General features: G+C 39.0%; 1 protein-coding gene across 3 annotated transcripts in view; it reads left to right on the forward strand.

Annotated features, from left to right (window-relative positions):
- The window catches only part of RELN (reelin), a 533,601-nt gene that overhangs the window by 388,443 nt on the left and 122,667 nt on the right, over positions 1–22,491 (forward strand). For all 3 annotated transcript variants that reach the window (XM_043588658.1, XM_043588659.1, XM_043588660.1), the window contains exons 21-25: positions 4,605–4,797; positions 5,590–5,702; positions 12,594–12,731; positions 14,061–14,247; positions 21,596–21,801. In XM_043588658.1, the coding sequence (XP_043444593.1) occupies positions 4,605–4,797; positions 5,590–5,702; positions 12,594–12,731; positions 14,061–14,247; positions 21,596–21,801 (837 nt within the window). The remainder of the gene's footprint in view (positions 1–4,604; positions 4,798–5,589; positions 5,703–12,593; positions 12,732–14,060; positions 14,248–21,595; positions 21,802–22,491) is intronic.

The raw sequence follows: 22,491 nt of genomic DNA on the forward strand, positions 1-22,491 counted from the left end.
ATCTGGGTGGCTCAGTTGGTTGAGCATCCAACTCTTGATTTCAGCTCAGGTCATGATTCCAGGCTCATGGGATCAAGCCCCACATCAAGCCCCACATTGAGCCCCACATCAGGCTCTGTGCTGAGCATGGAGCCTGCTTATGATTCTCTCTTTCTCTCTCTCTCTCCCTTTTGCCCTTCTCCCCCTTTGTGTGCATGTGCGCTGACTAGGGAGGGAGGGAGGAAGGGAGGAAGGAAGGAGGGAGGGAAAGAAAGAAAGGAAAGGAAAGGAAAGGAAAAGAAAGAAAGAAAAAGAAAGAAAGAAAGAAAGAAAGAAAGAAAGAAAGAAAGAAAGAAAGAAAGAAAAGAAAGAAAGAGGGGCGCCTGGGTGGCGCAGTTGGTTAAGCGTCCGACTTCAGCCAGGTCGTGATCTCGCGGTCCGTGAGTTCGAGCCCTGCATCAGGCTCTGGGCTGATGGCTCAGAGCCTGGAGCCTGTTTCCGATTCTGTGTCTCCCTCTCTCTCTGCCCCTCCCCCGTTCATGCTCTGTCTCTCTCTGTCCCAAAAATAAATAAACGTTGAAAAAAAAAATTTAAAAAAAAAAAAAAAGAAAAGAAAGAAAGAAAGAAAAAGAAAGAAAGAAAGAAAAAGAAAGAAAGAAAAAGAAAGAACTATGGAAACATGAGTTACATTATAGTGTTATCCATTTTACCAGGGGCGTAATAGAGAGCCTACTAGCCATCTTGGTGGTAGAATGAAAAGACACAGGGAGGTAATCTTGTCCTAGTGGAAAGAATTATCCACATTCTCGCATTAAATCTTATAATTAGATGCAGGAGCATTTTTATTGTCCCTTTATTTTTGAGGCACTCTTGCAGATCGGCACAAATGAAACTAAGCCTCCTGGTTTCCAATGTATTCTGTCTCCAGAATTTCTCCCCAAAAGGGTGATGTGGACTATTTTTTGTTTCTCTGATTGTTACAGAGTTCAGCTTCATTTTTACCTTTGTGAACCTATGCTGACTTACACAAGCAACAAAGAGGAACAGTTTTATCAATTAAAGGATGGCAGACTGTGAAATTCTCTCCTCTAAAACTCCAGCTGAGTAAGAACATCAGCATATTCAGGAGAGAAAATGCTGACCTAATATCACTGGCTTTCAGCCAGTCCTGAATAAAGCATGGGTGAACTTGTAGTATGGATGGTAAACAACTGAGTGAACTCTTACTATGAATGGTCAGAGTTTTAAGGCATAGATGTCTGTGCTTCTCTTGTGTTATTTTGCTTCCAATTAAGACATCAGGATAGGTGTCATATGGTACCATGAAGTATGGCAGGTGTATCGATTAGAAATCCATTCAGCTTTAGCTTACAACAAAAACAAGAAGAAAAGACACAACTACCAGTGGAACAGATATTAGTTCTAAGTAAGAATTTTATTGTCCCTGTTTAACAGTCCTCATTTAGACTCTTGTCCTTTTTTTCAAGATTTAAGATTTTATTTTTAAGTAATCTCTGCACCCAATGTGGAGCTCAAATTCACAACACCAAGATCAGCGCCATGCTGTACCAACTGAACTAACCAGGTGCCCCCAGACTTGTCCTTTTATATAATTTTTATATTGTTTCTTTCTTGGTGTCTTGGGACCTTTAAAAGCAGTTATCGTGAGGGTAGCTCACAGACCACATACTTCTCAGGTTTGAGTACTTGCTATCTTGAACCAGGTTCATGGTTGATTGTAACCATGAAAAAGGTGCAAAATACAGCATTTCTTTCTGTTTCTCTTGGAATTGCAAGGACAGGAAACCATCTCTGAGGAGAAGAAGGAGCTGATTGTGAAAATAATCTTAAATTATTTCAGAAATGCTGTGGTGGGGAAATACTCTGCAGGACATGGGTGAGAAAGTTCTAGTGGCTCTCTGTGGATTGCAGACCATGAGTCTCATGTACTGCCCTGCACCATGTGACTTTTCCCAGATGCCCAGGATGTACAGTGTACCTTTTAAGTAAACAATTCAAATGACTAATTAGTTGCCTGCCTCTAATTATCTTCCTCATACAGCATACTAGAAAGCGCATTTAACCCTTGAAGTTAAAAGCAACATTTATTTCTCATGGAGAGAAGCAGTCAAGATTTTTTTTTTTTTTTTTGCTTACTTAAAAGACTCTGGAATTTATGTAGACAAGTTTGTGCCTATAGGGCTTACTAGTGTTTTTATTCTATGTTGATTCTTTTCTTTTGTAATATTGTTAAAAATTGCATTCTGCAGCTGTATGTTTTCTAGATTGCATCCTATGCAGCATATCACACAGCAGCAATCATGGTTTTAGATCTCTAACACCAAAGTATCATTACACAGTAACTGAAAGTTGATGATTTTTAAATTAACTATACATGAAAGTTATTAAAAACTGTGGTTTTTTTTTTTCTCCATCTTATAGTAATAGGACAGAGAGAGAGTATATTGGTTAAGAGGTTTTAGAGTTGGGCAAAGCTGATTTCTCACTGAGTCTCTACCATTTACTATCCCCTTTGCCACATTTGTTGCCTAGAGATATTATTCCTACTTCACAGAGTTATTTTAAGGATGGAACTAAGAAAGATAACGTGGATATTAGCTTAACACAGCCTGAGGATATCGCCTAGAATCAACAAAGGATGGGCATCTTTATTATTAATGATAAACAAGTTGTAAACACTGGATATTTAATACCAGCAATTATGAATATGACTTTTCTCTTCCTTTTATTGACCATTCAGCTAAAGCAGAGTTTGGGGCTTTTAAACATTTTATTCCTCTATTCATTGTCCAAGTGTAAAAAAGCTTAATTTAAAACTGTTAAAGAGTACTTAGTCATTGTTAGGAAAAAGCTTCTTGCATTTTATAACCTTGAGCCCAAACCCATGTCGATCCTCTTTGTAGACAATGTCCCATCTTTAAATAACATCTTTTTTATAAGTTTATTTTTATTTGTTTTGAAAGAGAGAAAGAGCAAGCAGGTGAGGGGCAGAGAGAGAGAGAGAGAGAGAGAGAGAGAGAGAGAATCCCAAGCAGGCTCAGTGCTGTCAGCCCAGAACCCCACGTGGGGCTCAGTCTCACGAACCGTTAGATCATGACCCGAGCCGAAGTCAAGAGTCAGACGCTTAATCAACTGAGCCGCCCAGGCACCCCAACATCTTTAAATAACATGTTAATGTCTTCAAGAAGCAAGGCAGTGTAGTTACTCCTTATTTTGCTGATTCAGCAAAGGATAAATAAGAAAAAATATCAAATACCTCAAAGATGTCACTGGATGTTGCATCATTCCCTTTTCTATGTCAGCTAAGCCCCCTGACTCACAGGAACTACTGCGATTAGTAGAACTCACAGAACTACTGGACCTACTTCAGGGCGGCAATACTAAATATTGTGGCAGACAAACCCCAGTGTGGTCAACCCTGGAATCCTTATTACATTTACCCATATTAACCACAGTGAAAATGTGTCCATATTTTAATCTCCTCTAATGGATTATAAATTCCTTGAGCAACTTGCTCTAAAAAAGTAATTGTGCCTGTCTTCAGACAGTTTACAATTACATAGTACTCAGTTGGTACCCAGTAAAATTCTACCAACTTTAGGCACAGTCATTAAAACTACACTATATAAAAACGTTGAAGGAAAAAAAAATTAAAAAAAAAAAAAACTACACTATGATGTTTTCAGTATTTAATGCCCGAACATTGAAGACTGTTTGGAAACTAAGAAATGCAAAAGAAAAGTTGTAAACTGTCTAGTTTCCCACCACAAAACATAGCCACTGCAAACATTCTGGTGAATTTCTTTGTGGGTTTTAAAAAATGTATTTTTTCATAAGCATGTTAATTTGATTTTATTGCCTTAATAAATATTTGAAATATGGATAATCTGTCAAGAGGCTATACCAGTTTACTTAAGTATTCCATTTTCCCTGTAGTTTGACATTGAAATGGTTACCAATTACTATTATAAGGAAACCTGCAATATTAATCATATTTTATAAAGCTGTCCTTGAATTTAGGATTATTTCCTTCAGATAAATTCTAAGAAGTGAGATTAATGAGTCAAAGGGTTTATACTCATGAACAATATATGAGTGAGTACCCATTTTCAAATATATTTGACAGCTCCAGCTATTAAGTTTAAAAAATATATTGCTTCTTTGATGGGCAGATTCTCTTAAATTACATTTATTAGATTGACTAAAATCCATTCTAGAGCTTGGCAAGATTTAAATAAGTAAAATTAAATTATTTTGATGTATGGGGCGCCTGGGTGGACCAGTCAGTTGAGCATCCGACTCTTGATTTCCGCTCGGGTCATGATCCCAGAGTCATGGGATTCAGCCCCACATTGGGCTCCACACTGAGCACAGAGCCTGCTTGGAATTCTCCCTCTCTCTCTATCTCTCTCTCTCTCCCTCCCTCCCCTCCCTCTGCCTCTCCCCCATGTGCTCACTCACACTGTCTCACTCTCTCAAATTAAAAAAATTTAAAAATTTAAAAAATATTTAAGTTATTTTGGTGTATGGTATGAAATGAAGAGCTTAATTCTCCCTTAACTCATCATGATTTTAATCTTCTGATTCCCACTCCTGTCTTTCAGTTTCACCGGAGATTCTAAACTTGCCTCAAGCATGCGCTATGTGGAAACACAGTCAATGCAGATAGGAGCATCCTATATGATTCAGTTCAGTTTGGTGATGGGCTGTGGCCAGAAATACACTCCACACATGGACAACCAGGTGAAACTGGAGTACTCAACCAATCATGGCCTCACCTGGCACCTGGTCCAAGAGGTAAGTCTGTTTTCTCTAACACTTGTGATGAGTAGGCTTCTTTTTACATAGGAAGCAGAGAATTACAGTTTCAAAAGTTTAGGTTTGGTTGAAAAGGAACAATATTATTTATAACTTAGAATTGACACAGGCAGCAATAAGGATTTCCACATTCTGCACTGGCAGATACCAAAAGGTAATTGAAAATAAAAAAGAAACGGGATTAACTTCAGGACCAGATACTCTAGGATGATGATGTTTTGAATATTATTTTCTCTAACCCTCTTCCTCCATAAATACATCTCTTTCTTCTCTATCCCTGTAATATATCTTCATCTGTTCTTTTCTAAGTCTCTTTACTTGTAGGTAGACCATATTAAGAATATGACATGTCTTACCTTAAAAAAAAAAAAATACAAAAATACAGTTTCTTAGGATAAAGTGTACTTCTTTATACATACACACAGAGATCTGACATTGCAATAATGCATAAATAACAGTGAATAGAATAATTCTACCAAATGCCAATGTTATGATAACAGGTCACAAAAATGGGTCCTGATCCATTTCCATGTTTATATGTGAGGATTAGGATTAAAAGACATTTAATTTCATGGTGGCACTTATTCCCATTATTTCCCAAATATTTTAGTTTCAGAGAAGGGAAAATCATGGACTGCATCCATATTGCACATGGTTAAGAAAATGACATTAGATTTCTCTAAGGCCTTTTTCACTTATGGTGAGTGAGTAAACATATGGCCCCTGGAGGAAACAGAAGCGGAGTTTAATTTTTGCCTCCCTCTCTTTTAGGAATGCCTTCCAAGTATGCCGAGTTGTCAAGAATTCACATCAGCAAGTATTTACCATGCTAGTGAGTTCACGCAGTGGAGGAGAGTCACAGTGCTTCTTCCCCAGAAAACTTGGTGAGAGATGACATCTTTGCATATGGTTGTTACTTTCACTTTTATTACCTCTATTGGCATGGTTTGAATGCAAAGAAGAGTTAAGCACAATGGCAAGATGCATTTTCTTTGTCATCCAAAGAGCCAGATCTTTCTTTTATACTGAGGATATTTGCAAAAATAGGGCTAATGAAAATTTATTTTCCAGACGGTCCCTATTTACCTTAAATTTTAGTATGGTTGACACACAATGTTACATTCGTTTTTGGTGCACAGCTTAATGATTTTCTTTTTAAAAATGCTTTTTATGTGTTTATTTTGAAAGGCAGAGAGAGACAGAGAGAGGAGACAGAGCATAGTGGGAGGGGCAGAGAAAGAGGGTGAAAGAGAATCCCAAGCCAGCTCCACACTATCAGTGCAGAGCCCGATACAGGGCTTGATCTCACAAACCATGAAATCATGACCTGACTTGAAATCAAGAGTTGGATGCTTAACTGACTGAGCCACCCAGGCGCCCTCCCAACTTAGTGATTTGACAACTCTATACATTATGTGATGCTCACCACAAGTGTAGCAACTGTGTGGCCATACAGCACTACTACAATACCATTGACCATATTTCCTATGCTGTGCCTCTTATTCCCATGTCTTATTCATTCCATAACTGGAAGCCTGTATCTCCCACACCCCTTCACTCATTTTGCCCATCCCTCCACCCCCACCCCTGTGGCAACCATCAGTTTGTTCTCTGTATTTGTAGGTCTGATTCTGTTTTTTATTTGTTTATTCATTTGTTTTGTATTTTAGATTCCACGGTAAGTGAAATTATATTGTATTTGTCTTTCTAAGTCTGACTTATTTCACTTAGCATAATACCATCTGTGTCCTAGCTTTTTCCGACCTCCCTTTTTGCCCCAACTTTTCTTTTTATGGGAGAACTCAATAAGCTGGTTCCTTTGGGTGTGACATACATAGAAGGAAAGGATACAGGAATCCCAAAACTCCTATATCAAGACAGCTTGTATTTCAAGGCTGTTTTTTCACTTCAAAGCCCTACTTTTTATTTCAAAAGCTTAATGTACACTCTTTCCCTCTATTCACATTCTTTCAGTAACAATAAAAATCACCCCCCAAGAAGCTAAAGCCTCAGTAACTAGGGAAAACGTTAAATACATGATAATGCTTAAGAGAAAAACACATTTTTTCCCCTAAATATTACATCATTTTGTGTTAGATTGATCACTCCAGGCACCTTGTGAGGAATAGATTGTAGGAAAAAGAGTGAAGACAGGGAATCACATTGGGGGTTTCAGGCATTTGCTGTTTAGGTGGCTTTGAGTATGATTGTGGCAGACATGACAAGAGCCATCATTTGTGAAATAGATTTTAATCAAATAGAGCTTGCTGATATACTGGGTGGGAACTGTGGTAGAAAGGGAAGACTCAAAAACAGCTTGTAAATCCAAGGCCTAGGGAAATTGCTGGATGGTTGTACCACTGACAGAGGTGGGAAAGCCTGGAGAAGGAGTGGACTGGGGACAGGAAATGAAGTGTTCTGTTTTTGTGATAGAGAGTTGAGAGACTTATCTATCCCAGCAGAAATGTCAAGAAGCCAACTGGACTTATACATCTGGAGCTCAAAAAAGAGGTTTCTTAGGATAAAATGTACTTTGGGTTGAAAAATTAAATACCACAAGTACATTTGAAGCCCTGGGACCGGATAAGCTCGCCCAAGAAAGAAACTTGAACTAGAAATTAGAAGGCCTGAGTTTTCAATATCCCTCCCAGTGATTAATTAATCACACGATTTTAACCATTCACAACCTCTTCAAGCCTGATTTCTTCAGAGTATAATAAAGGAGTTTAAATTAGATGATCTTGAAAGTCCCTCGCAGTGTTTGAATTCTAAGATTCTGTGATGATATGTAGTAGTAGTGAAAGAGAGAGACAAGAATTATATTTTTCTTTGGCATCTGCCTTCCGAGAGCCCTTTTATAAAGAGAAAATTACTAAATAAACCCTTCTTAGATTATTTTACAATAAAGTTAGACTCTACACAAAAACAATTGGTTAGATAACAACCCAGAATTATTATTATACGTCCTTTAGTTGAATTACTGAATTATAGAAGAATGTCTACTTGATTATTTTTAAGGATTCATCATTATGTCAGTTGGAATAAAATGCTTGAAATTTGATTTCCACAGATTTTTTTATATCCAACTGTGAGCCATTTCCTGGATACTCAACTAATGCTTTGTATAACAAGTTGCTCCTTTCTCTAACATCCTGCTTCTTTATATCCACTGCTGGGAATACAATCAAGACTTTCATTTAATTTCAAGGATATTCCAAGCATACCTATCAAGATTATTAAAAAACAACAGATCAATTGAAATACTAGTCATAAATACTGAGGCTTTTTCTTTATGATTATTTTATCATTAAGTATATTACCCTCATTACTTAAAAAATGTTCCTTTTTATTTATTGACGTGTGGAATAGAATTTCAAAATTATGATGGTTAGGTCAGTAATCTTTATAGTATATAGTATATTTTAGAGATGTCTTATCATCCTCAGAAATGTTCTAAACTATTATTCTTAATTAATGTAGTTTAGAGAGTATCCAAGAAGTATTGTCCTTTATAAAAAAAAAACCCAGAAAAAACAAAAATCCAAAACTGCAGGTTATTTTACCTTCAAATTGTATGTTACAGTATTATTTCCTTGCTTAAAAGATAGTATCACTGAGTTGAAGGTTTTAGTATAGTCAGAAAAGATCAATTCTCATTAATGTTTATTACACACTTGAGAGGAAATCTATTTAACCTTTAAATACTTCAGTTCCAATACTGCCTGCCACACATTGGGTACTCATTACATGTTGGAGAATTAAGTAGAATTTTAATTCAGTGTGCCTCACTATTAGATTATTCCTGCAGCTATTTGCCTTTAAGTACATGTAAGTGAATAATTGAATTCTGCTTTTCCAAATTCTTTTCCAAGCCCTAGGTAAAGAAAGTAAGCATACTTTTTAAAAACAAACAACCCAATAAGATAGTTTCTTTTAGTACTCCCGCTAATACTTAAACATTATTACTACATTTCAAAAAAAAAAAGTGTTCAACTGGTTATTATCATTGTTTTTGGATTTATAAAGCTTTTTAAAAGCTCTGCTATAAGGATAAATTTCATTTATTGTCCTTGGTATTCCTGATCATTTTGTGTATTAGATTCATTTCAAACTTTTGCAAATACCATGTTTTACTCAAGCACTGGAGAGAGGGAGTGCAATTTAGTTTGAAACATCTTGCCTTTTGGCAAATCTTCGTTCTGCTGCTTTGACTGATGCATATGCAACTATCAATTGAATGCATACAAGCAAATGTGGTTCCCATGTTATCAAAGGTCTGTTAACTTTGGAAGATATGCTAGGTGGGACAACTTTCAGCAGAAATACCAACTATATATACACCTGCTCAGAGAAATAATATTGTATATGAACTGAACATTTGTTACCCAATGAAAATTAATTTTGTTTTTATGAGAGACATTTACATAAGAACAGGGCCTAATGAGACCCAAACAGCTGTCAGTTGCTGACTTCATAAACAAACCTACGCCTAATGACTGAATGAGTTTCAGAATAATTGGGTAAATGTAATTACAGTAACTCTGAAAGTGGAAAATACAATTTAGTCAGGCTTCATTTACCTTGATTCCTTAGCGTTGATACCTTGATACCTGTCAAGAGATGACTCAGTGGTAGTTTAATTCAGTTTAGAAGTTTATATGAGGGGGGAAAAAAGTCAATTAAGACAAGACTGTCAAGTTTTGTTGCTTTGGGGAATCCATAGAGTTTGGACTTTAAGTGCAAGTCGACTTCATTTCATGATGCACACGGCACATCAAAGTGGTCCCACTTTCGGACCCAACCTGAAATACACAAGACGTTCCTTCTAAGATTGCTTAGATTTGAGGCAGGAAGGGGTTGGCAAATTAAATATTTGTATTGAGGGCAATATTTAGCAGTGATGCAACTGCAAATCAGTGAGATCACACCTTGTGTTCTCATGTGCGACCAGCTGGAGATTGCTCACACAACTAATTTTTTTTTTCTCACTAAAAACAAAGCCAATATTCAACCTCTTCTTGCTTCCTTTTCTGTTAATTAACATCACATTAAACTGTGGATTGTAATTTTAAATGGAAGAATCCACTTTGAGCTTTTTATCTTCAGGAGATACTATCTTTTTCAAGAGTTCACAAGATGCACATAAGGATTAATTTACTTAGTCAAAGAATTTAGGATGTGTTTACATGTGACTGTTCAGAAGCATAAATAAACTGGGAAATCTAGGACAGATTTCTGAAACCTTCCAACCCCATTTTAATGTTTGAAATATCAAAACTTCAAAACAATGTGTTTCATGTAGACATGTGACTTTAAAGAAAATAAACCATCCTCAGTCAACAACCACCAGAACAATCACGAAATTTACGAGCTGGAAGGGATCTTAGAAATCAGTTTGTCCAGTCCCCTTATTTGAGAGGTGAGGAACTTAGAAAACCTGAAGGCTTAAATTCCTCACTAAAGGTCACACAGCTGATAAATTGCAGGGCTAGGGCCCAAGGGGTCAAGTCCCCAGACTCCTACCAAATTCTTTACTTCATTACCAAGAGAAGTCAGAAACAGGCTGCCCTTTCCTGGCCTGCTTTTCCATTCATTGACTCATTTTTTTAGCAGACATTTTTGGTACACCTACTTTATTCTGTTCCTGTGCAAACTATTGAGACTAAAGATGGCCCTGTCCCCAGAAGAGCTCACAATCTGAACACCTGTGGCCTTAGACTTGACTCAGATTACAAGCAGTCCTGAAAGCATGACGCAGTCCTTGGCATGACACTGATACATGAAACTTAATTGTCTTCTTTTCTGTAGGGCTCTGTGCTCTAAAACAGTGTACCTACTTTTATAGTAGGAATTTCTTAATGGAACTCTGGAAGTTGTGATGGCTGTTAGATTACAAATATAAATTATTACCATAGAGGAGGCGCATTCTTGTCATGGCACATATCATGACGAGCACTGATATGCAGCAATCGTGTGTCTACTGGAAGCATCTCAGTGAATCCTGGAATTATCCTACTAGGAATGAAAATGCAACATATTAGCCATAGATCATTGGTAAAATAAACAATAAAGGCTTAGCCTGGATTTTAACAATCTGTTACGTACTTAGGGAGTATTTAATATGTGGATAATTGATGCAGTAGACATTAAGGGATCATTCTGAGCCATTAAGATCAAGTGTATGTGTAGGTAGTGTGCTCTGGGAGGGTTTAATCAATGGAACTGAGCCTGCACATTAATTCTGTGCATCTTTTTTGTTTTCTTTTGTTTTGCACTTTTGTTGGGCACCAAAAAGAACTAATCACAACCCCTGAAAATTTCTAGAGACAAAAAATATGATATGATTTTAAAAGAATGTTTTATGACGGTCAGTGAATGGCAACTTTCTTGAGCACAGTGAATGTGCTCTCAAAATTCCCTCTTTTTAGACTTTCTCTCTGGTTTAGATGAATCAAGGTCCCAAGTGTTTTCTGTGTACAATGGACTGTTTAACTTTTTGTTTCCACTTAACATCAGCTTGTCCATGAAACCAAAACAAGTTAATGTTTCAGAAATAATAAGCAGAATTTAGCACCCAGATGTTCTTACTTATAGTACATTGTAGCATGTCCCTCAACCCCAAAACAATACCCCCAAACTCAACTTTCATCTTCTATTGAGAGCTAACTGGAAGTTTTCCAATAACTACTGTTGTGTTTATCGTAAGGAATAGTAGTAGTGTAATTTAAACACCTCACATTTTCATCTGTGAATGAGAGGCTCTTTCGTATATACCTTTTTTTTAAATATTCTTTCTTTTTTCCTTTCTTTTCCTAGCATCAAATCTCTGTGTAACAACAACTAAAAAATCTGATATTTTGTTTTTCTTTAAAATGTCACCAATTAAATTAAGATTGAGGTATATATCCAAACCACAGATTTATTTTTAACTTTTCTTCATGATAAAATTGTTGAATTGGATAATGATTGAGCAGACATTAAACTACCAAAGAAAAATGATTGGCAGCAAAATACAAGTTCAGCCCTCTTGCACTGTTGGTGGGAATGCAAATTGGTGCAACCACTCTGGAAAACAGTGTGGAGGTTCCTCAAAAAATTAAAAATAGACCTACCCTATGACCCAGCAGTAGCACTGCTAGGAATTTACCCAAGGGATACAGGAGTACTGATGCATAGGGGCACTTGTACCCCAATGTTTATAGCAGCACTCTCAACAATAGCCAAATTATGGAAAGAGCCTAAATGTCCATCAACTGATGAATGGAGAAAGAAATTGTGGTTTATATACACAATGGAGTACTACGTGGCAATGAGAAAGAATGAAATATGGCCCTTTGTAGCAACGTGGATAGAACTGGAGAATGTGATGCTAAGTGAAATAAGCCATACAGAGAACGACAGATACCATATGTTTTCACTCTTATGTGGATCCTGAGAAACTTAACAGAAACCCATGGGTGAGGGGAAGGAAAAAAAAAAAGAGGTTAGAGTGGGAGAGAGCCAAAGCATAAGAGACTCTTAAAAACTGAGAACCAACTGAGGGTTGATGGGGGGTGGGAGGGAGGGGAGGGTGGGTGATGGGTATTGAGGAGGGCACCTTTTGGGATGAGCACTGGGTGTTGTATGGAAACCAATTTGACAATAAACTTCATATATTGAAAAAAAAATACAAGTTCCAGGAAGTTCCGTTATCTGAAAGATTCTGAACTCTGACATTCTTTGTGCTGCCACGTGTCAGTTAAAATATTGGATTTATTACCATACCTTGTTTCTAGGTCCAGTGCCACCCGCTTCCGCTGGAGTCAGAGCTATTACACAGCCCAAGACGAGTGGGCTTTGGATAACATTTACATTGGGCAGCAGTGCCCAAGTATGTGCAGTGGGCATGGCTCATGTGACCACGGTATGTGCAGGTATGTATGCCACCAAGTGTGATTGTGTGCTTCTCAGGATTTGTGTTTAAGTGTCGTTTTGGGTTTTTTTGTTTTTGTTTTTGTTTTGTTTTTGAGAGAGCGTGAATTGGGGAGGAGTAGAGAGAGAGGGGGACAGAGAATCCCAAGCAGGCTCCGTGCTGACAGCAGCAAGCCTCAGGGCTCGAACCCACCAACCATGAGATCATGACCTGAGCTGAAATCAGACACTCAACCGACTGAGCCACCCAGGTGTCCCAGAATTTGTGTTTAGAGGGATACCATAGCAGTTGTCCTCAGAGTTGTATGGAAAGACTAATAAATAATGAAATAGCCAAAAGAAAAGGATCCTCCTTTCTGTTCTTATTTCAGATGTAAAAGATGTTGTTACATTTGAAAAAGTTTTTTTTTAATGTTTATTTATTTCTGAGAGAGAGGAGAGACAGAATCTGAAGTAGGCTCCAGGCTCTGAGCTGTCAGCACAGAGCCCGACACGGGGCTCAAACCCATGAGCCGTGAGACCATGACCTGAGCTGAAGTTGGACGCTCAACTGATTGAGCCACTCAGGAGCCCCAAGCTGTTGTTACATTTAAGTAAAGTCTGAAGCCATATATTCTAAACTTCAAAATCTAACAAAAGACCAGGCCTCCTGGGTATAAATTTCAGAGTTTATTAATTAACCCCAAAGTCCTCTTTGGGAAACAAGAGCCTTGCTATTGTTTCCCTTTCCTTCCTCTGACACTCTTAAAGCACCTGTCAGACAGCTGCTACACGCTGTCTTATGTCACTTCGAGAGAAGCTCAAGGTTGTGGGCAGGGGGCCATGGTGATTATCGCTAATGAGGATGAGATAGGAACACACTTAAATACTCAAAGACTCTAAAAGAGATGTAATTTAATCAGAAAAGGGAGCTATAAAACGTGGCCAGAGCTACATGTTGGATGAACAGACAAATATTTATATGTGACTTTGAAGACTATATGTGACTTTGAGGAAAATCCCGCTCTTCTTCTCCCCAGCCACCAACACACACACACACACACACACACACACACACACACACACACACATCCTTCTTCATTACTGCTTGATGCCTCAGTTCTGTTATAGCACTGTTTCTTTTAAGGATTCAGTCCTTTTGTTCTTGCTGTTCGGTGTCTGTTAAAACCTGAAGGTTGTCACTACCACATACACAGATTGACACTGGAGAAATATCTAATGTGGATGCTAAGGTCTGAGCAAAAGTGAGACATAGGAAATGCTGCAGGTGCGTGGCCTTGGCATTCACAGAGGAGACGGTGACTTGTTTGTTTGGCCTTCCTCTCTCATAGGTGTGACCAGGGGTACCAAGGCACCGAATGCCACCCAGAAGCGGCTCTTCCTTCCACGATTATGTCAGATTTTGAGAACCAGAATGGTTGGGAGTCTGACTGGCAAGAAGTTATTGGGGGAGAAATTGTAAAACCAGAGCAAGGGTGTGGGGTCATCTCTTCTGGATCGTCTCTGTATTTCAGCAAGGTAAGAGCTGGGGATAAAGGTATGACTAAGGTCTGAGAATGCATGATCAGGAAAATATGTGATTTATGGAGCAGTCTGAACTCAGAGGGTACAAACATGAGGTAGTTTTATTCCCCCCAGCCCACATTACTTGCTTTTAAATTCGTTTGTCAAATTCCTACCCCTTAAGTACATTTGGCAAACTCCTGTAGTTTTATGATTGTTTTTGGTTACTACAAATCCAGTTTAGGTCAGCTTAAAGTCCCTGCCCTTCTTTTACCGGATTTAAATCCAATCGCCTTCCTTTCCTGCTGTGCCAGCCGGGCTTCTGTCTTGAGTGTCTTTGAGTGGGGCAGGGACTTGGTGTCTTCTTGCCCCAGCATCGGAGGATGTGTGAGCGTGCAGCCCATGGGCGAGGGGTGAGTGGTGGTGGAGAAGGTGAAGCCTAGAGATTAAGAGCAGCAGCTGCCTGCTGCAGGCGGAATCTGCCGCTTGGCAGCTGTGTGACTTTGAGCAAATCCCATAACCTCTGTATGACTCGGCTTCCTCATTTGTACAGTGGAACTAATAAGAGGATCCTACCTCATTAGTCTTCACACAGGGTGAGTTAGCACTTGCAAATCACGTACAATGCCCGACACATAGCACTCGTACAAGGATTTGTGAAATTTGCCAATCTGTTAATCTCAAGAATATGATTGGAGGAAGGAGGGATAATGGTGAGGTTTGGGGACATGCACAGTCATCCATGTTGAACATTGAGTTTGGTGGCTGCTGGTGGCATCTGCTAATACAGGACTGTCTTAGTCAATTCAGACTACTATCATTAAAAATACCATAGATTGGGTGGCTTAAGTAGGAAACTTTTTTTCTCAGTTCTGAAAGGTTTGTGAAGTCCCAGATGAAGGCACCAGCAGATTCAGTGTCTGATGAGGGCCTGCTTCCCGGTTTGTAGATGGACATCTTCTCATTGTATCCTCACATGGTGGAGAGAGCACCAAGAGAAAAATCAGGCTATCTTGTATCTCTTTTTTTTTTTTTTTTTTTGGTTTATGTTTTCATTTTTTAATGTTTATTCTTGACACAGAGATTCAAAAGAGTGTGTGAGCAGGTGGGGGTCAGAGAGAGAGGGAGACACAGAATCCAAAGCAGGCTCCAGGCTCTGAGCTGTCAGCACAGAGCCCAATGGGGGGCTCAAACCCACCAACCATGATATCATGACCTAAGCTGAAGTCTGATGCTCAACTGACTGAGCCACCCAGGCGCCCCTTGTGTCTCTTCTTATAAGGACACTAATACCATCATGAGGGCTCCACTCTCATAATCTAATAACCTGACAAAGGCCCACCATCCCCTTAGAGGTTAGGCTTTCAACATACGGATTTGGGGGCACATAAACATGAAGTCTACAATGGACACTGTGTAGAAGTTTTTCTTTCTTTTGAATGTTTTTTTTTTTGAGAGGGAGAGAGTGTGTGTGTGTGTGCACAAACAGGGGAGGGGCAGAGAGAGAGAGGGAGACAGAGGATCCGAAGCAGGCTCTGCACTGACAGCAGAGAGCCCAGTTAGGGGCTCGAACTCATGAACTGTGAGATCATGACCTGAACTGAAGTCAGACACTCAGCCAACTGAGCCACCCAGGTTCCCCAGAAGTTTTTCTCGCAGTGTTTGTCTTCACTAGTGGCAGCACCAGTTTGGGCAGACAAGTCAGTAGACACCAACTGGGAACAAAGGTGTCCACTGGAATCTGTAAGACTGATTCTCTTGGAACATCCCCAACCCATGTTGCTTAGTCAGCAATGGGGAAGGGGGAACCACCTTCCTCTCCTCCCTTGCTACCGTCTAGGCAGGACATTACTTTCATTCTCCCTTCTCCAATTCGTCTCTTTATATAGTTCTCAAAAGGACTGGAGAGGGAGCAGGTCCACTTCTCCAACCTGAGCTACATGTCTAGCCCTACTAATGAGCAGCTCCCTATAGAATGTGAGATGCTTAGGGGCACCAGGGTGGCTCAGTCAGTTGAGTGTCTGACTTCGGCTCGGGTCATGATCTTGCAATGTGAGTTCGAGCCCTGCGTCGGGCTCTGTGCTGACAGCTCAGAGCCTGGAGCCTGCTTCAGATTCTGTGTCTCCCTCTCTCTCTGCCCCTCCCCCACTCATGCTCCATCTCTCTCTCTCTTTGTCAAAAATAAAAATAAACATTAAAAAAAATTTAGAATGTGAGGTGTTTAAAACCACATCTTTCCATTAAGGACTATAGCCACCAATTCTAGGACAACTGGAAATGTCCCAGTCTGCATCACAAATACACAGGTGTGGGTGATATACTGTAGGGCTGATATGTTGTGGAATCTGGGAAGAAATCCAAAATAAGTCAACTTATGCAAATGCAAAAATAGGTACAGGTTTTGTTTTGATGCAGGTGCAGAACAAAGAATCAGTCAGCAAACAAGATAGAGAATGATAGAAAATCAGGGATGGATTCCATTTAATGATATTTCCTATCCATTGACATTGAACATCCGCCGGGTATTATTATTAGAGATGATAGTCCACAAGCAACCAGTATACGTTGCATAGATCTGGATACACTGTATAATTGCTCAGAAGTGGGAAGATAGTGTCTCCGTAAGCATCAATTTTAAAATAAGATTATGAATCCTTAACCAATATGTACCAAACATCCCAGTACACATGCGTGCATACAGATATTTTATTTTTTAAATTTTTTTTAACATTTATTTTATTTTTGAGACAGAGAGAGAGACAGAGCATGAACGGGGGAGGGTCAGAGAGAGGGAGACACAGAATCTGAAACAGCCTCCAGGCTCTGAGCTGTCAGCACAGAGCCCGACACGGGGCTCAAACTCACAGACCACGAGATCATGACCTGAGCTGAAGTTGGCCGCTTAACCGACTGAGCCACCCAGGCGCCCCCATACACAGATATTTTAAACACAGAAAGATTATATATCAATATGTATGTACTTAATTCAAGGTGATCTCTGTTGTCAGACTACCTGGATCTGTACCTAGGCTCCAAAACTCATTAGCTCATTCATCTTGCAGACTTCCACATCTTTCTGTACCTTAGTTTTCTCTATTGTAGAGCGGGATGTTGGGACCATTGGTGGGTTAATGAAGGTAAAGAATAAAGAGTCATGTGGGGCACATAGAAATCATTCAGTAAGTGTTAGCTGTCACAATTACATTTTATGAGAGTGTATTTAAAATTTATATCATTAGGGGCACCTGGGTGGCTCAGTCAGTTGAGTGTCTGACTTCAGCTCAGGTCATGATCTCATGGTTTGTGGGTTCGAGCCCCGCATCTGTGCCGATGGCTTGGAGCCTGGATCCTGCTTCAGATTCTGTATTTCTCTCTGTCTCTGCCTCTCCCCTGCTTGTGCTTTGTCTCTCAAAAATAATAAATAAACATTTAAAAAATTATGAAAAAAATTAAAAATTTGTACCATTAAATATTTCTATCTATATGCCCTGCCACTAACTTAAAACCAGCATTTCAAAAGTGAAATCATTCTCTTCCCTTCCCAATCCAGCCTTTTCCCTATATTTTTGTCAGAATATCTGAAGAGCATTTTTTTTCTTTTTTCTCTTATATCAGTAGATCTGTTTTGAATTCTAAGTGAGACAAACTAGCTTAAGCAAAAAAGGGGAAATTTGGTTCATGTAATCAGAACACAGGGAGGACTTATATGAAGCTGGCCTCAGAGATACCTGGAACCAGAAACTCAAATACCCACAGAACTCTCTCCTCTATTTTCAGGTCAGCTGTCATTATGAGAGTGGTGCCAGGACCACAGAGCTCTCTAAACAGCTCTGTAGAAACATCTAGGGAAGGTTTCTGATTGGCCAGTCACAGTGTCTGGAGGAAAGACATACTCTGATTGACAGAGCCAGAGTCATGTGCTCACTGCTTTAGCACAGAGGTGGGATACACAATTTGGCAGCCCCTACCAGCCAAAGCAGTAACCCAAAGGAAAGGTTCCTTAGCCCTATTGCAAAGCACCCTAAACCTAAAATGTGCTTCTATTCTGTCCCTCTTTGATCAATCAGGGTGCTTTCCAGTACTGCTGCCCTAACTACACCTCTTATTTTTTGAAACATCAGACTTCTGCTCCAAACAGAAATTTCTCCTCCCCATCCCAGGTTTCAATAATTTCCTTGTCTTTGTTTAATCTCCACTGCCTACCATCATGCCTTCTACTGTCTCTGTATCTGTATAAACCTTATAAACGTCCTGCTCAAATCCTGCTTCTCCATGGAGCTTTGTGGCATGATGACTACACTGCTCTCTCCTTTCTTTGAATTCCTCCCTCACTTGTGTTGTATTCATAGATAGATCATAGTTTTATTTTTATTTTCATAGTACCCAGAAAGATGCTGAATCCTACTGACTGAACCGAACTCTAGATAAGGTGTTCAACTCAGAAATGCATGCCATGAGCTAGGCATGTACAAATCAACAAGTACCTTGAGACTGAATAGATTATAGAATTGATAGATGATCATATGACCAAGTGGGATTCAACAAGGAATAGAATTTGGTCTGCTGCCCTAATTGTCATTATTGTCACTACACGTATTTGTGAACTCTCCTTCCAAGTTTGTTTTCCTATTGTGTATGGTGTAATTGGCACCCAATAATTCTTATTGAAAAGAAAGGAAGGAAGGAAGGAAGGAAGGAAGGAGAAAAGAAAGAAAGAAGAAAGAAAGAGAGAGAGAGAGAGAGAGAGAAGAAGAAAGAAAGAAAAAGAGAAAGAGAGAGAAAGAAAGAAAAAAAAAAGAAAATTAGAAAGCTGGAGGTTTTAAAGAAATGGTTGTTTTCAGGACACCTGGGTGGCTTAGTTGATTAAGCATCCTGCTCTTGATTTTGGCTCAGGTCATGATCTCACAATTGTGAGATCAAGCTCCATGTCAGGCTCAGTGTGAAGCAAGGAGCCTGCTTGGGATTCTCTCCCTCTCCCTGTCTATCTGCCCCTCTCTGGTCATGCTCTTTCTCTTTCTCCCTCTCTCTCTCTCTATCTCTCTCTCTCTCTCAAAATAAATAAATAAATTTAAGAAAAAAAAGAAATGGTTGTTTTCAAATAAATATAGAAATATTTTTCTAGTAGCATTTTGACTAGAGAATATTTTAATGGGAGGCAAATGTAAAGTTTTATGAAATGTTTTAGAGGTTGTGTTATGAAGTCTCTAGATTCTGAAGACATTGCCTTTAAAATGTTTTATTTTATCTAAACCCTTAAAGCAGTGAGCCATTTTAACCTAGAATGTTGGAAGGAAATTGGATGGTATTTTTACATTCCAAAAATGAAGAGATCCATAACCTATTACTTTAACACACATGCGTGCGCACATTAGATGTGTATATCTCTACACTTACACACACATAAATACATTGATAATAGTAGAATAGAAAAACCACAAAGCATGTTGTTACATCATTCTAAATTCTGACAAAAAGTTTGCCGTAAGCCATTTCCTTTTTCTTTTTTATCTCCCTTTAAAACAATGCTCAGCATTTCAGGTCACTGAACAAAAGAAAATGATCTGTGCTATTCTCTAGGAAAAAAACACCTTCAGTGCCAAACTAAGTATTTGTACGATATTTTCTACCATTTACAAAAATCTCATGAAACCCTTTCAAAATCTTTGTCGACCAACACCATAGTCTCCTGGAAAAAAAAGCACTACTCTGTGAATTTCACAATAGACCAATCATTCCAATCAGCTAATTGTGATAATTGGATTTTTAATAATTCTCCTCACCTTAGATCTTTGTCCTTCTGGCTCATTTCCACATGCCAAATTTTTATAGAAGTTTTCTGGATTGGAATTAACTAGCTAGGTTCTATAGTTTTTCTTCTTAAAATCATTCTTCCTGTAATGATCCTGAGGCATGAAAATTCTAGGCCAGATTATAATAACCTCTGAGATGTTTCTCACTTACAATATCTCAAATCAACAAAAATAAAAGTTAAAAGCATACATAACACGTTGAAAATGCCTATTACTTTTAGGATTTTCTCAAATACATACTTAAAATTGAGAATTCCAAAGAATAAGTTCTTGTCTCAGGATTAACTTCAGTTCTCATTTTGCTGCTCCCTCGTTTGTTTTGGAGTCTCTTAATTGGCTTTAGATTTATCAGGAACAGTGTAGTGTTTTAATTATCCCCAAGTATTTCCCCTGTGACTTCTAATAACTGAAACCCTTTCTTAATTAACTTAGTGGATTAGAATCGGGTTTAAATTATAAGTCTGAGGGATGTTTTTCTCTATACTATGTATCCTATCTCAATTTTTCTTCCTGGCTTTTAATTGAACTCCTTGGGAGCTCTCCAAGACCAATTCAGTGCAGTCTATGGATTAGCTTTGGCGGTACCCCTGGGTGGAAGAATCTCATGGGCAAACCGTTTTTCAGTCCCATTAGTGCGAACCCATTTATGCAAAACAGGAATGACAACAAACCTTGTCAATTTGAGTCTAGTACTTCACCACATGACTGTGACATGTAGGGGACACACTGAGCAAAGGAAGCAGGTTGAGGATATTTTTAACATTTTTTGAGACACAAAGAGACCATTTCATGGTCACAAAAACTTACTGAAATGGTCCCTCCCACCCTCTCTGTTACCAAGAAAGAGACAGAGAGAGAGACTGACCAGGAGCCTCAGAGACTTGAGTACTCTTTCTTTTTGTCAAAAAGTTATTATTTTGCATGTTTCACTTTAATTCCCAGGGAGGAGGGGGGTCAGGGCCTATCTCTGGAGAGGATGTTCCCTCAGCAAGACATGCCATGTGCTAGGCAAATTACATGCAACATCTATTTCATCTAATTGTCACAGCATCCTATAAGGAAGGTATTATTACCCATATTGTTTCTTTGAGGAAAAGAAAAGCTCAGAAAGGTCACACAGCTAGTGAACAGCATGAATAATGGTCTAAAATTCCAACCCAATTCCAACTGATTTCAAAGTATATGGTCTTTCTTCTCCACTACTCTGCCTGGAAGAGATTTACAAAGCAAATACGTGGAGTATTTAATTAAAATTAATTTTGCTTTATTTTTAAAGACTTTCAAATACTCTTTGGTATAATTAGCAGTTCCCTAGGGTCTCATAACCAAGTCTGGGAATCAATGATGCGGAGACTAATCAAATGTATTCAGGAACAGTTACCATAACCAGAGCAGAGAATTAAATGGCACAACTTGCTCCTCTCAACAGTATGATGGGAACAAAATCATCTCCACCTGATGCTAGGATGTGCCTATGATCTTGAAACTGAAATGACAGAATGCCGAAGAGCCCCCAGATGATTGAATCTGTGGTTCTTCTGTCTTTTGGAAAGGCTGGGAAAAGGCAGCTGGTGAGCTGGGATCTGGACACCTCTTGGGTCGACTTTGTCCAGTTCTACATCCAGATTGGTGGAGAGAGCGCTGCGTGCAACAAACCCGACAGCAGAGAGGAAGGTGTCCTCCTTCAGTACAGCAACAATGGGGGCATCCAGTGGCACCTGCTGGCAGAAATGTACTTCTCAGACTTCAGCAAACCCAGGTAACCACCCCTGATGGCCTTCCACTGGTTTCCAGGAACAGTAAAGAGTTCAGTTTTCTTGAGCTGTTTCTCAAATGTTAACTATTGCAAATGTAGACAGACTCATTAGATTATGACATAAATGATAGCCCAGTATATAAAAATTTCATTTCATTTGTTTATGGACAAAAAGCACTCATGTTCATGTTTGAATTTTTAAAGAATTTGGGGAAAATTGTGACTAGAGGAAAAGACAACAGAACAGTTTTCCCAAAGAAACTGCATGATATACGGATGTTCCAAGCTCACATTTCCAGTTTGCAGGTTTTGTGAATGCACACACACACACACTATATATATATATATATATATATATATATATATATATAAGCATACATTTATATATTAACATCTGGATATGGATATAGGTGTTCATTGGTTAGATTTAATAGCAAGATGGATTTTATTAAAAGTTTTCAAGGGTGCCTGGGTGGTTAGGTTCTGACTTCCCCTCAGGTCACAATCTCATGGTTCGTGGGTTCAAGCCCCGCGTCGGGCTCTGTGCTGACAGCTCAGAGCCTGGAGCCTGCTTCAGATTCTGTGTCTCCCTCTCTCTGTGCCCCTCCCCGGCTCACACTCTGTCTCTCTCTCAAAAATAAATAAACATTAAAATTTTTTTTAAGTTTTCATATTAGCACCAGAGCTAGTCCT

This window comes from Prionailurus bengalensis, chromosome A2 (assembly GCF_016509475.1).
Source record: "Prionailurus bengalensis isolate Pbe53 chromosome A2, Fcat_Pben_1.1_paternal_pri, whole genome shotgun sequence".
NCBI classification, from domain to species: domain Eukaryota; kingdom Metazoa; phylum Chordata; class Mammalia; order Carnivora; family Felidae; genus Prionailurus; species Prionailurus bengalensis.